The 11,605-nt window shown below is 40.8% G+C and overlaps 1 protein-coding gene across 1 annotated transcript; it reads right to left on the reverse strand.

The window, feature by feature from the left end:
- Positions 1 to 576: 576 nt before the first annotated feature.
- Positions 577 to 11,540, reverse strand: LSM1 (LSM1 homolog, mRNA degradation associated). The gene is made up of 4 exons (XM_047717100.1): positions 11,119 to 11,540; positions 6,502 to 6,570; positions 5,055 to 5,170; positions 577 to 1,101 (listed from the first exon to the last, which is right to left on the reverse strand). Exons 1-4 carry the CDS (start codon positions 11,162 to 11,164, stop codon positions 931 to 933), a joined length of 402 nt encoding a protein of 133 aa, XP_047573056.1. The 5' UTR covers positions 11,165 to 11,540; the 3' UTR covers positions 577 to 930.
- Positions 11,541 to 11,605: the final 65 nt, after the last annotated feature.

The raw sequence follows: 11,605 nt of genomic DNA on the forward strand, positions 1-11,605 counted from the left end.
TTTTCCTCACAAACCGTAACTCTTGCTAATGCATTTGGAATTGTTTGAAGGAGGTTAGAAAAAACAAGATTCTACAGTGAACCAAATTCCTGGGAGGTGTCAGATGTTCTGAAAGAGTGCTGCTCAGGAAAACGAATGTAATTCTGATGACCTGCAGTATCTTCTTGTGATTAAAGTGACACATGCTTTTCAGAGGTGGGTGACGGGTCTTGTCCATCTGTGTGTTAACTTAAGTGCTGGATCTCATGCGGAGTTTGGAGCACCTGCTAGCAAAGCAGGACCAGCCAATATAGCTGTGATGCGGTTTCTCAAAACGGAGGCTTCTGGTGCCACTGGTAACTGCAAAACTTGACTGAAAGTTCCTTCCTCAAGCCTGAAAATGTGTTTTTCTTACCAGACCAAAACATGAAAAGGGGAGAGGGGGAGAGCCTGCAAGATATTTAGGATGAAAATATTCCTTCCTAAGTAACTAGCAACTTGGAATTGTCACAGAAGGGAGCAATCCTGGTGTGTGGACAGCTTATACCTTTGGGAGCAGAAACTTAATTTTGTCTATTCACTGGAGACAACTCAAACTTAGGAAATAACACAAGTTTTGAGACTTTTATTTACAAGTAAATGAAGAATGTCTTCTGTGAACGCTAACTTGGGGACACAAAGAGCAATATAAAGAAGTAGTTGCCTGCTCCACAGTGGTATGTGAAAGGAGTCCTTGCCACTGATTTTTTTTTTTTAAACAATGATTTTTGTCATTAAAAAGGGGAAAAAAAAAAGCCACGTGTTTTCTTCATGTTGCACATGTGAAAGAATTCAAAATAAAAAGGACTTTTCAAAACTCTAGTCTCTAGTCAATGTGTGAGGTGACCAGATGTCACTTTCATTGGGTGACAGCCCCTGCTCCCCAAGAGCAACAGCCTCCCAGCAGGTGACTTAATACTCATCAAGAGTATCTGCCCGAGGAATGGAGAGACCCCGATCCTTCAGAGCTTGAACTTTCAGCTTCTCGGCTTCCAGCTTGGTCTGCTGTTCTACCCTTTGTTCTTCTAGGATTTCTTCAATAGACACTTGCTGGAGGGGTGTGTCACTCTCCTTTTCCAAGTCCTACAAAAGAAGCAGGGTTGAAAACCCTCAACTGACGACCGAGAATAGAAAACATTACAGACCTTTATGCAAATGGATTCCTGGGTCGGGCTTGGGTTATTTTTCATAATTGTGACAGGGCTGAAATAGCCTTCTCCTGGGGACAGAGTGGCTGCCAGGAGTGGCTGGCAACACCACCCAGAACATATACTTATGTGAATTTGGTAACAGGGAGAAGTATCAGTGTGTCTCATAAACTTTAAGTTACCTGAAGTCCTACATTACTCAAGGATTGTTTTTCTTAAACAATAATCAAATATATACATAAAAACAGCTCTTTCCCCAACCCCAAAGGATCCAAGAGAGAAGTTACTGAGACCAAGATGGCTTTATATAAGTTTTATATTTTTATGTTATCAAAATCAGCTTAATTTCTGGCAGTTGTGGCTAAGGAGGTAGAGAACACTGATTCAAAGCATCCCCCACCCAAAGACAAAAAACTGCCCCTCTGTTCCATTCACTAGGAGTCTTTAAATTATAATGCAAGATTCTTTGCCCCTCTAATGGTAGCAAATATACTAGAGAAAACCTCAGTAAACCAATTAGGTTACTAAACCAGTTTGGCTCCAATATATGTCTCTATATTTTGGTTTGAAAAAAATTTTTTTTTCTCTTATTCTAACAATACATGCTCACTGTATGAAATTTAGAAAATGGACAAACAGAAAAAAACATTTTTAATTACCCATAATTCCAGTATGGAACAATATTTTGGTGAATAGCCTTCTAATTTTCCCATGTATATACTGACTTAAAAAAAATCCTACAATGCAAATATTAACTGTAATTTTTTCACTTACTCTGGCATAATATGCTTCTTAATGTAGGCTCCACACCCAGTGTAGAGCCCAATGTGGGGCTCAAACTCACAACGCTGACATCAACAGCTGAGCTGAGATCAAGAGTTGGATGCTCAACCGACTAAGCCACCCAGGTGCCCCTATTCTTAATATTTTTAGATCTGAACACCTTACAAATTATCTGGTAGCTAATCTTATAATGCAGAACCTTGCTATAAAAGGATCTCACTATCTAGCTTCAACTTATTCTCCTTAAAATGAACATACCGGTACTCTTCTTGTTTCTGTAAAATGGAAAGATTATATATACAGGATATTCTTATTTATCTTCCTCTATGATTTTCAATTATAAAATTCTGGGAAGGCATCAACGTACACACAAACCTTCCAGGCACCGCAGCCTACCGCTGGGTACTAAGACGCTGTGTGCTGCCAAGGCCTAAGAACCCACAGGCAGGGACGTCAGGGGGAAGGTTTTCACCAGAGAGGTTGGAATGAAAGCCACACAAATTACATAAACAAGTCCTGCCTTGGCTGAAATGTTAGCTGAACCAGGCGAAATATATCTAATCAAGCATAATCCACCCTCACAATCCATGGGTAGCAGCTGAAAGGAAGATAATGTTCTTAGCGTGGTGTACTGCCTAGTTTTCAATATGTTACTCATCAAGCTAGTCATGTGGTTCTCATGATGCCAATTCCCAACACTCAGTCTTATTACTCAAGGCTGTGTGCATCACCATCCTTGAGGCAGAATCCAGGGACTTCCTAAACAACAGATGTTTACAGCCCTTAATTGGTTTCTGGGTATGAGTTTCTCTAGGGCTGATACTTAATTTCATCACACTGACCATTTTTCATACAGCTGTATAAGCACTCCTGAACCACAAGGCTTTAGTGGTTCCACTGTAAAAATTCTGCAGTATCCAAACCATTAACAGACACGAGTATTTTCTCCACAAACTTTTTCTTTCCCAAGACCAAGTGCAAGTTCCCTCCTTCTCCTCATCTACATGTGTACCATGTAGATGAGGGCCCATGTGTGTTGACGCAATGGCACACACAGCATTTTTGTGGTGTCCACGACTATAAAAGTGAAGCAGAGTATGTGTAAATATTTTAATTTAAATCTTTTCTCCTGAGAGCAAAGTCATGTTTCCTCTTTGAAAATTAAATTGAGAAAAGCATAAACAAAGGAAAAAATAATCACTCCTACTCCTACTATCCAGAGATGGGTCAGCCCTTCTTCATATACTGGCAGGGCACTTTACAGTCATTTGCTCACAGCGCTCCCCACACCTCATGGTACCACAGTGCTGTGTTTCAGTCTCTGTGTATTACAATGAGATGACAACTTCTACCGCTGAAACATGCAAAAAATGATCTACTGAACCAAAAATATCCATTGCAAAAACACTTTAAAAATTAGAAAAAAATATTTCCTCCATTTCATAGCAGCACGTAGCAATGCTGTTACTGACAGTATTGATTCGTCATTGTTAGTGTTTCAGCTAGAGGTCTCCAGGCCAACCGGACCCTGGCAGATTATCTCCTTACTTTCTCAAACAACTTAATGTTAAAGGTCACTACAGACCAAACCACTCCACTCCAAAGACTTCTGTAAACCTGACTTAAGATGCAGTTAGATATCGAGAAACTATACCGGAAACTTTACAAACAAGACAGAAAAGGATAAAAGCAAACACCAAAATTTTTTAGTTTGATACTCCTGGCAAACCCAATAATCAGAAGCAAAGCCAAAGGTTTTAATAAGGTATTTTTCTTTTTAAGTAAATATTTTATGTAAAACATGAAATCAAGTTTTATCTTCTTTTAAAAATGTTTGAGAATCATTATACTGTACACCTGTAACTAACATAACACTGTATGCTGGGGCGCCTGGCTGACTCAGCAGGAGGAGCATGCGATTCTTGATCTCGGGGTTGAGTCTGAGCCCCACGTTGGGTGTAGAAATTACTTGAAAATAAAATCTTAAACAACAACAAAAAAACTATTGTATATTAACTAACTGGAACTAAACTAAAAACCTAAAAAGCCCCCCACCCCAAAAAAGTCAGAGCACTTCTATTAGCTATATAATTTTCTAATAGTTTGTGTGTGTGTGTGTGTATGCCTAAATAAATGTATATGTGTATATGCATGGTTATGTATGTACACACACACACACACATGCACACGCCCCTAAACACTTTAGAAGACTTAACTTTTCACCTGCCAACTGGTCTCCCTGGCATACTGAGGTATCCTCTTTGGTTGTGAGCTAAGGCTCCAAGTGAGGCTGAGCTCCATTCTCAGGAGTTAACAGAAAGGCTTCTCCTACAGCCCCCTTCTTTCCTTCCCCTTCCCCCTTTAAAAAACAGGACATCACGATGTATATCCAATGTGTCTTTCCTCCAAGCATTGCTCATTAGCTCTATGTCATGAAAACCTACTTATAACCAATTGTTTAAATGACTGCAAAATATTCCAGTGTGTATAAATCATACTTTATTGAATTATTCATCTCTTGTTTGGTATTAAGTTTTTCAACTTTCTACTACTAAAGACAGAAAAAATAATATATTGATGAACATGTTTGTACAGTATGCTACTTCTATATCAGGTAAAATCAATGATACTTTGCTGCTAATGGGATCAAAATGTTTAAAATGCCAAGAGGTGGGGCGCCTGGGTGGCTCAGTGGGTTAAGCCGCTGCCTTCGGCTCAGGTCATGATCTCAGGGTCCTGGGATCAAGTCCCGCATCAGGCTCTCTGCTCGGCAGGAAGCCTGCTTCCTCCTCTCTCTCTCTCTCTCTGTCTCTGCCTGCCTCTCTACTTGTGATCTCTCTCTGTCAAATAAATAAATAAATAAATAAAAATAAATAAAATCTTAAAAAAATAAAATAAAATAAAATGCCAAGAGGCACTGAAACAAAGTTAATTATTCTCTGTAGTTTTCCTTTTATACCTGTAGCTTTCCTAAACTGATGTGGTAGTTTCTGTGAGAAGCTGGGTGCCATGTGGAAAATATATTTTTTCCTTCTTGAAAAGACAAAAAGAATCCTGACTAGTATGATTATCAAGACCCACAGCAGCTTAACGGTTTTCACTTACTATTTCTCCTAGTAGGACAACATTTTCTCCTCTGACCACAAAAATCCCTCGAGGAATATCACCGTATTTTTTGCCCACATGAATACGCTCCACAGTCTGATGTAGCACTAAATTAGCTATAAGTGCACAGGGAAGAAACAAAGATATTTAGTTCAAATTATCGGGTAAAGGTCCATAACTCAAATAATCAGTTATTTTGAGTAGAAAAGATTTCGCTGAACATGATTTCCAAACTTTCTAATTCTGGGAAAAGCTAAAATTTTAAATAGTCCTCCCCTGTTTTATTAAGACACACCACTTGTGAGACTTCTAAACAACTGTAAAAAGAGAATATTGGGGATTATGTTTCACTAATGCATGAATGATGGTGGAAATCAGTTACAAAAATTAAATTCCTTTACATCAGTGAGATTGTGAATACTGACATGACTAGAAGAAAATATAAAAGGGAAGGGCACCTGGAAGACTCTAGAACCTAAATAACTGCAGAGATGGAAACTTTTTTTTTTAGACAAAAAGCAGTTTTTCTATGTTGCGTGGTTATGTATATATGATGATTTACCAAAGATTTAACTTTGTTTCAGTACTTAGGATTCACATAATCCAGTGCAGGTATCCAGCGATTATGATACACAAAAACCTCTTTTTTTTACCTTGTCAGATAACAATACCTGGTAATCTGACAATAAAGTCAGGATTTGCTACTTTTCCCCCAAAGGACAAACTTGACTTAAGATTCAGAACCCCAGTCGTTTAAGAATAATTATTTTTCTTTTATAAATCGGTACTATTTGTCTTGTTTGAAGAAAACCAAGTATCTATGCTATCTTCTGTAATTCCTCTAGGCATTTCAATTATGTTGAAATCCACTAGCAGATGTCCAACAAATGTTGATATGAACTGAGAAGTTCCTTGAAACAAGCAAATCTAGATCTCTATATAGAAAAATGCCAGATGCAAAACAAAGACTGAGATTCTCTGAGTCTGATGTATCCCTAAAGTGTAAAATCTTGAGCTTAAAGTTGGGACCCCAAAAATGCTTTAGGAAATGCCTTCTACCCAAGTTTCACTGGACAGGGAGGGATCACCTTCAGTGCAGGAACTGCTTTCAAGAGTAGTCGCACCCAAGCCAATGTATAAAAGAGCAGCTTTTTCAGTGGGCTGAGTTTATGTCTATCATTTGGCTCCCTCTACTGGGGAGAATTAAAAAAGTCCAAAACACTAATCATATGTTCTAGTGAAAACCAGTTTTAGAAATACAAGCTTGTAAATATTAGCTTTTGAATCACCTAATCATAAAACAAAAAACAATGATGTAATGACTCCAAACAGTATTCCATTATGCCAGACACTTGAAAAATTTGAAGATAAATAAATTTCAACATGACATAACGCAAACATACAAAAGCAGCTCTTCACTACAGAGAGGTCTGTAACTAGTACATACCAAATTGATCAATGCTTCTTAAAAAACCTATGAGCGTCCTTCCATCTCGAAGCAGGACCAAATGCTTTTCTGGGGAGAGGAAAAAAAATATTTAAAAAGTGAGAACTGTTAGCTTCAGGGAGTTTACAGGATTAAAAATAAAACAAAGTTAATAGCAGGTTAAGCTCTACCACTTCTTCCAAAGTATTTAAGGCACAGTTTACTGGGAAATTAGAGGGAGGACCAAGGCATCCTGTGGTTTAGATGATAAGATTCCTGTGGTGGCAGAGTGGGCAAAGGACTGGGTGAGCAGCCTGGAAGCCTGACTCCCAGCTCTAGATGTTGATGTTGGCAGTTAAACCCTCCCAGTGTCATGTCAGTTTCTATATACACAAATTGAGAACTTTAGTCTAGATGACCTATATGATCTTAATATTAGAATTATTTTCCTCTCAACTTATAGAAGAGCTTCCATTTCACACTTTGGGAGCAGGGAAGGTTTTAAATAAAAACAATGCCTCCAACAGGTAAATGAGGATGCTGATAGTAGGTTAGAGCAAAAATTCAATTAATATTTATTGAGAGCAATGTGCTGGTCTGGGGCTTAGATATACAGTAGAGAAGAAGGCTCAGAAAGTCACCAACCATATCAACTTACATTCCTGGTGGAGAAAGGCGAACAAGTAAACACACACACACAAATACACACACACACAAGAACGACCTACTGTGATTAGTACAATGGAATAATAAACAAGACAGCAGGATAACATGAAGAGGAGAAGGAAGGTAGCTACAGAAGAGAAGGTGACTAGGGGAAAACTCTCCGAAGAGGAGTCTTTGAGCTGACACTGAAGAATGACAATAAGCCAGTTGCAAGAATAGCTAGCAAAATTCATTCATTAATTTCTTTAATGCTATGCATAAAGTACTTTCTAGAAACATAACAGAGAAATAAGACAGTGATTCTTCCCTGAAGGAATTTATAATCTTCTTTGCACTATAATTAAATACAACAAGAAAGCAAATCTTAATTATATGTAAGGGAAATTATCTAGCTGGTGGAGGTATCTGAGCTGAGCCTTAAAAGACAATTTTTGGCTCTGGGATGAATGATGGGGAAAGAGAAAGGGGAATCTGTAATTTAGGAAGCAGAGGGAAAAAAGGCAGGTATGTATCCATATGTTTGGCTAAAAGGTGGGGGTGTAAAGGGAAGTCACAGGATATGAAGTCCCCAAAGTACCAGAAGCAGGTTCAATTTGGATTATACTTCACAAGAAAACACTGAAGACTGAACTGGCAGAAAAGGGAGAGCAGAATGTGAGACACGAAGAGGAAACCTACACTAAGGCCAATGAGAAGGGAGAGTTGAGAGAACTAAGACTGTGTAGTTCTACTGTTTTTAAAAAATATATTTATCTTAGAAAAAGAGAGGACATGCACACTCACAGGGGGAGGGGCAGAGAGAGAGGGAGAGAGAGAATCCTCAAGCAGACCACACCGAATGCAAACAACGGGATTTCATCCTAGGACCCTGAGCTGAAACCAAGAGTTGGACTTTAAACGACTAAGTCACCCAGATGACCTAAGACTGTGTAGTTCTAAGTGATGGGAATCTGCAAAGGTGGGGTGTGACTGTGTGTGTGTGTGGGGGGGGAGGGTGCTGAAGAAATGAGTAAAGGACATGCAGGAATTTTTTTTAAAGATTTCTGATTTATTGGAGAGAGAGCAAGACCTTGTGCCAGTGCGCAAATGTGGGGGCGTATACTGTAGAAGGAGAGAGAAATTCTAAGCAGACTCTGCATTGAGCCCAATGTGGCTCTATCTCGTGACCCTGAGATCATGCTCGGAGCTGAAACCAAGAGTCAGATGCTTAACTGACTGCACGACCTAGGCGCCCCCACATGTAGGAATTTTGAGTCATCATGTCAGGGTGGATGATGTACCAGAAGTTGGCAATAAAAGAAGCTTAAGGTGGAAGATTATTAGCTATTTGTGATTCTGAAGTGCTGATCAGGTCACTGCCAACAAGCAGTTGGAAATTTAAGACTGGAATGTCAAAGAGGTCAGAATGAAAGCAATTTTGGATAAGTCCACGAAGAGGTGATATAATTATTAAAGTCCATGAAGCTCTCCTAGAGATTTAAAGAAAGAAGCATGGAGTACCTGGGTGGCTCAGTTGGTTGAGTGGTTGGCTCTTGATTTTACCTCACATCATGATCTCGGGGTCCTGGGATTGAGCTTCATGCTCAGACGTGAGTCTGCTTGGGATTCTCTCTCTCCCTCTGCCCCCACCCTATACATGCTCTCTTAAATAAATATATCTTAAAAAAAGAGGCAGACCAAAGTTAGGACCCAAGGAGCCACCTATTTTAGGGAACAGTGAGCAGGATAGGTGAGAAAATCAGCAAGTCCAGTGCTGCAGAAGTCAAGAAAGCAGAATTATGAATCCAGTGTTACTAGTATCACAATATTGCAGAGGACAGGGAAGAACCCATAAGAATGCATCAAACTGCTGCGTTTGAAGAATGCAGCTTCAGCAGTGTGATGACAACAAAACTCAGACTGCGGGAGAACAGAGGAGGTCTACTGCAGATGGTCAGGAAGTAGAGTCAAAATGGAGAGGATTCAAAAGGTTTGGTGGTAAAGATATGAAAACGGGATAGGAGTTTGATGAGGAGACATAACTGAAAAAAGTACGAGACGGATGGACAAGAATGAGGGGAAGGATCCAGGGAGAGAGAGACGATATGAGAGAAAAAGGGCATTAATGGAAGAAATAGTGGGAAGAAAGAGTAATAAAGGACATAGACTGAAAGGGAGGAATACTTCCTACTCAGATGAGAGGATGGGTGAATATGCAGAAAGATTGAGAAGAGGAAATAGTTTGTGTGGCTGGGGGGACCACGAAGGGTGCATAAGAAATGGTTTCAAACTTTTCAGTAAAGGAGGCTTGGAGTCTACAAAGAAGTGGTTAGAGGTTTTGAGAATAAAAATTATTTTTAGTAGACTGGCAGAATTTATTAGGGGCCGCACATAGTTCAGATACATAAAATGAGAGGTGGGGGCAAAAACGGCATCCATAGATGACTAAAAGTGAAGATTTCATAACATATTACAGATGGGGCGCCTGGGTGGCTCAATGGGTTAAAGCCTCTGCCTTTGGCTCAGGTCATGATCTCAGGGTCCTTGGGCTCTCTGCTCAGCAGGGAGCCTGCTTCCTCCTCTCTCTCTGCCTGCCTCTCTGCCTACTTGTGATCTCTGTCGGTCAAATAAATAAATAAATAAAATCTTAAAAAAACAACAACCATATTACAGATGGGCTTGTGCAATTGTTATTCATATACAAATATAGTCCAATTCACATTACATTTTCTTTCAATAGCAAAATCATTAATTTGGATTTAAAGAATGATTTCAGACAATGAGAAAAAGAGAATATGATCACAGACTCGCTTTTTATTATTACTATTATTTTTAAAGATTTTATGTATTTGACACAGAGACAGACCGTACAAGCAGGGGGAGCATCAGGGAGAGGGGAAAGCAGACTTCCTGCATAGCAGGGCGCCAGATGTGGGACTTGATCCCAAGACCCTGAGATCATAACCGGAGCCAAAGGCAGCCGCTTAACCAACTGGGCCACCCAGGTGCCCACTTTTTATTATTTTTTAGAGGATTTTAAGTAATCCCTACACCCAAGGGCTGAACTCACAACGCAGAGATCAAGAGTCCTGCATGCCCTGCTGTGTGATCCAGCCAGGTGCCCCACGGGACTCACTTTTTAAATTTGTAGACATAGTAACTGTGATTGTTGTAACTTGTTTGGAACTGTGTAAACCATTCTGCAGCAATTAGAAGTTAATGAGACAGATCACAGGATTAAAAGGATTAGAAAATGTTGCTCGAGGAATAATTCACAGATGAGAGTTTAGAAAAAGGAAAGACAGGAGTCTTTCTTTCGTACAGGACTGAACGCTTCTTCAGGACAATGACCAGGAAAAAGGGAGGTCTTCTTAGTACAAGTAAAAGAAAACTGTCGAACAGAAAAATAGGTTTGAAGTGATTCAGCCTTTCCAGAAAAGTCAGTATCTTTGTCTGGCAGTGATCTCTATCATCATAACCTAAAAGTGCTAAAGACTGCATCGCAAATGGCTACATGGCATAAAACCTATGTTTACTGCCAATTAAGTCCAAAAGCTGTTATCTGAAAATTTTCGTTCCTTAATGAACCATTTCTTTAAGTATTCTCATTCATCCACGAGTAACAACCAGGTACGTCGATATATTGCAGGTGGGAGATAGTGGACGTGGGGAGGGGCAACTCTCAAGTTTGAGTATTAGCAGCCGCGTCCCTCCAAAGCAGGAATGAATTCTACAGCTTGTGGCTTATCGGCCCGGGGACCGGTGGAGGCTGCGAGACGCAGGATAGAGGTAGTCGGCTAGAAGGTAGGCAAACGGAAGTGTCTTGTGGCTCTTCTCTCACGTGGAGGATGTCAAAGCCGAACACCCTGAAGTGTGCTAAAAACAGCCCCCCGCCCGCCCCAGACTCAATTCTACAAGCTCCTCCTGAACAGGTACCCGCCCAGGAGGAAGGATCTCACCCCAGACTTCATCCAGAGGAGATGAGCTACTCACTGTCGATGTCCTCTATGAGGCTGGCGGTGCCAGGCATATAGTTCATTTTGAGCTGAGATAAGGCTGCAGTGTACAGCGGCGGTGGGCCAGCGCGTCCAACACCTCCTTTCTCAGACCACAGTCGCCGCCTGGGCGGGACCGGGACAGGAACCCGGACCGGGAGCAGCACTTCTGCCCCGGCTTTCAGCAGCCGGGGCCTGCCGGAAATGCCTCCATCTTATTCCCACCCACTTCCGGTATCACGTGCCCATCCTCAGGAAGAGGCGGGGCTGTCGTGCGGTCCCGGGACACCCATTCCCCATCCCTGATAAAAAGGGAAGAGGAATCTAGATTGACTAGATGGTAAGGAAAACGTGTTCTCCCTTTTAAGAAACACGGTGCTCCCGCGCGTCTTCTTGTTTCCCAGACCTCCGAGTCACGGAACTCCGTCCTTCAGCCGAAGGGGCGGGACCGGGCTTGGGATTGGCTGTTGTTGTCCGACCCCTTT

Source organism: Lutra lutra, chromosome 2, assembly GCF_902655055.1.
Source record: "Lutra lutra chromosome 2, mLutLut1.2, whole genome shotgun sequence".
NCBI classification, from domain to species: Eukaryota; Metazoa; Chordata; class Mammalia; order Carnivora; family Mustelidae; genus Lutra; species Lutra lutra.

What these genes read in the sequence shown, in the direction of transcription:
- LSM1 (XM_047717100.1), bottom strand. Translation starts at nt 11,164, where the DNA reads ATGAACTATATGCCTGGCACCGCCAGCCTCATAGAGGACATCGACA. An exon ending in CCTCATAGAGGACATCGACA is followed by an intron (nt 6,571 to 11,118) that starts GTGAGTAGCTCA and finishes TCCTCTCCCCAG; the next exon opens with AAAAGCATTTGGTCCTGCTT. An exon ending in AAGAAGCATTGATCAATTTG is followed by an intron (nt 5,171 to 6,501) that starts GTATGTACTAGT and finishes GTGCACTTATAG; the next exon opens with CTAATTTAGTGCTACATCAG.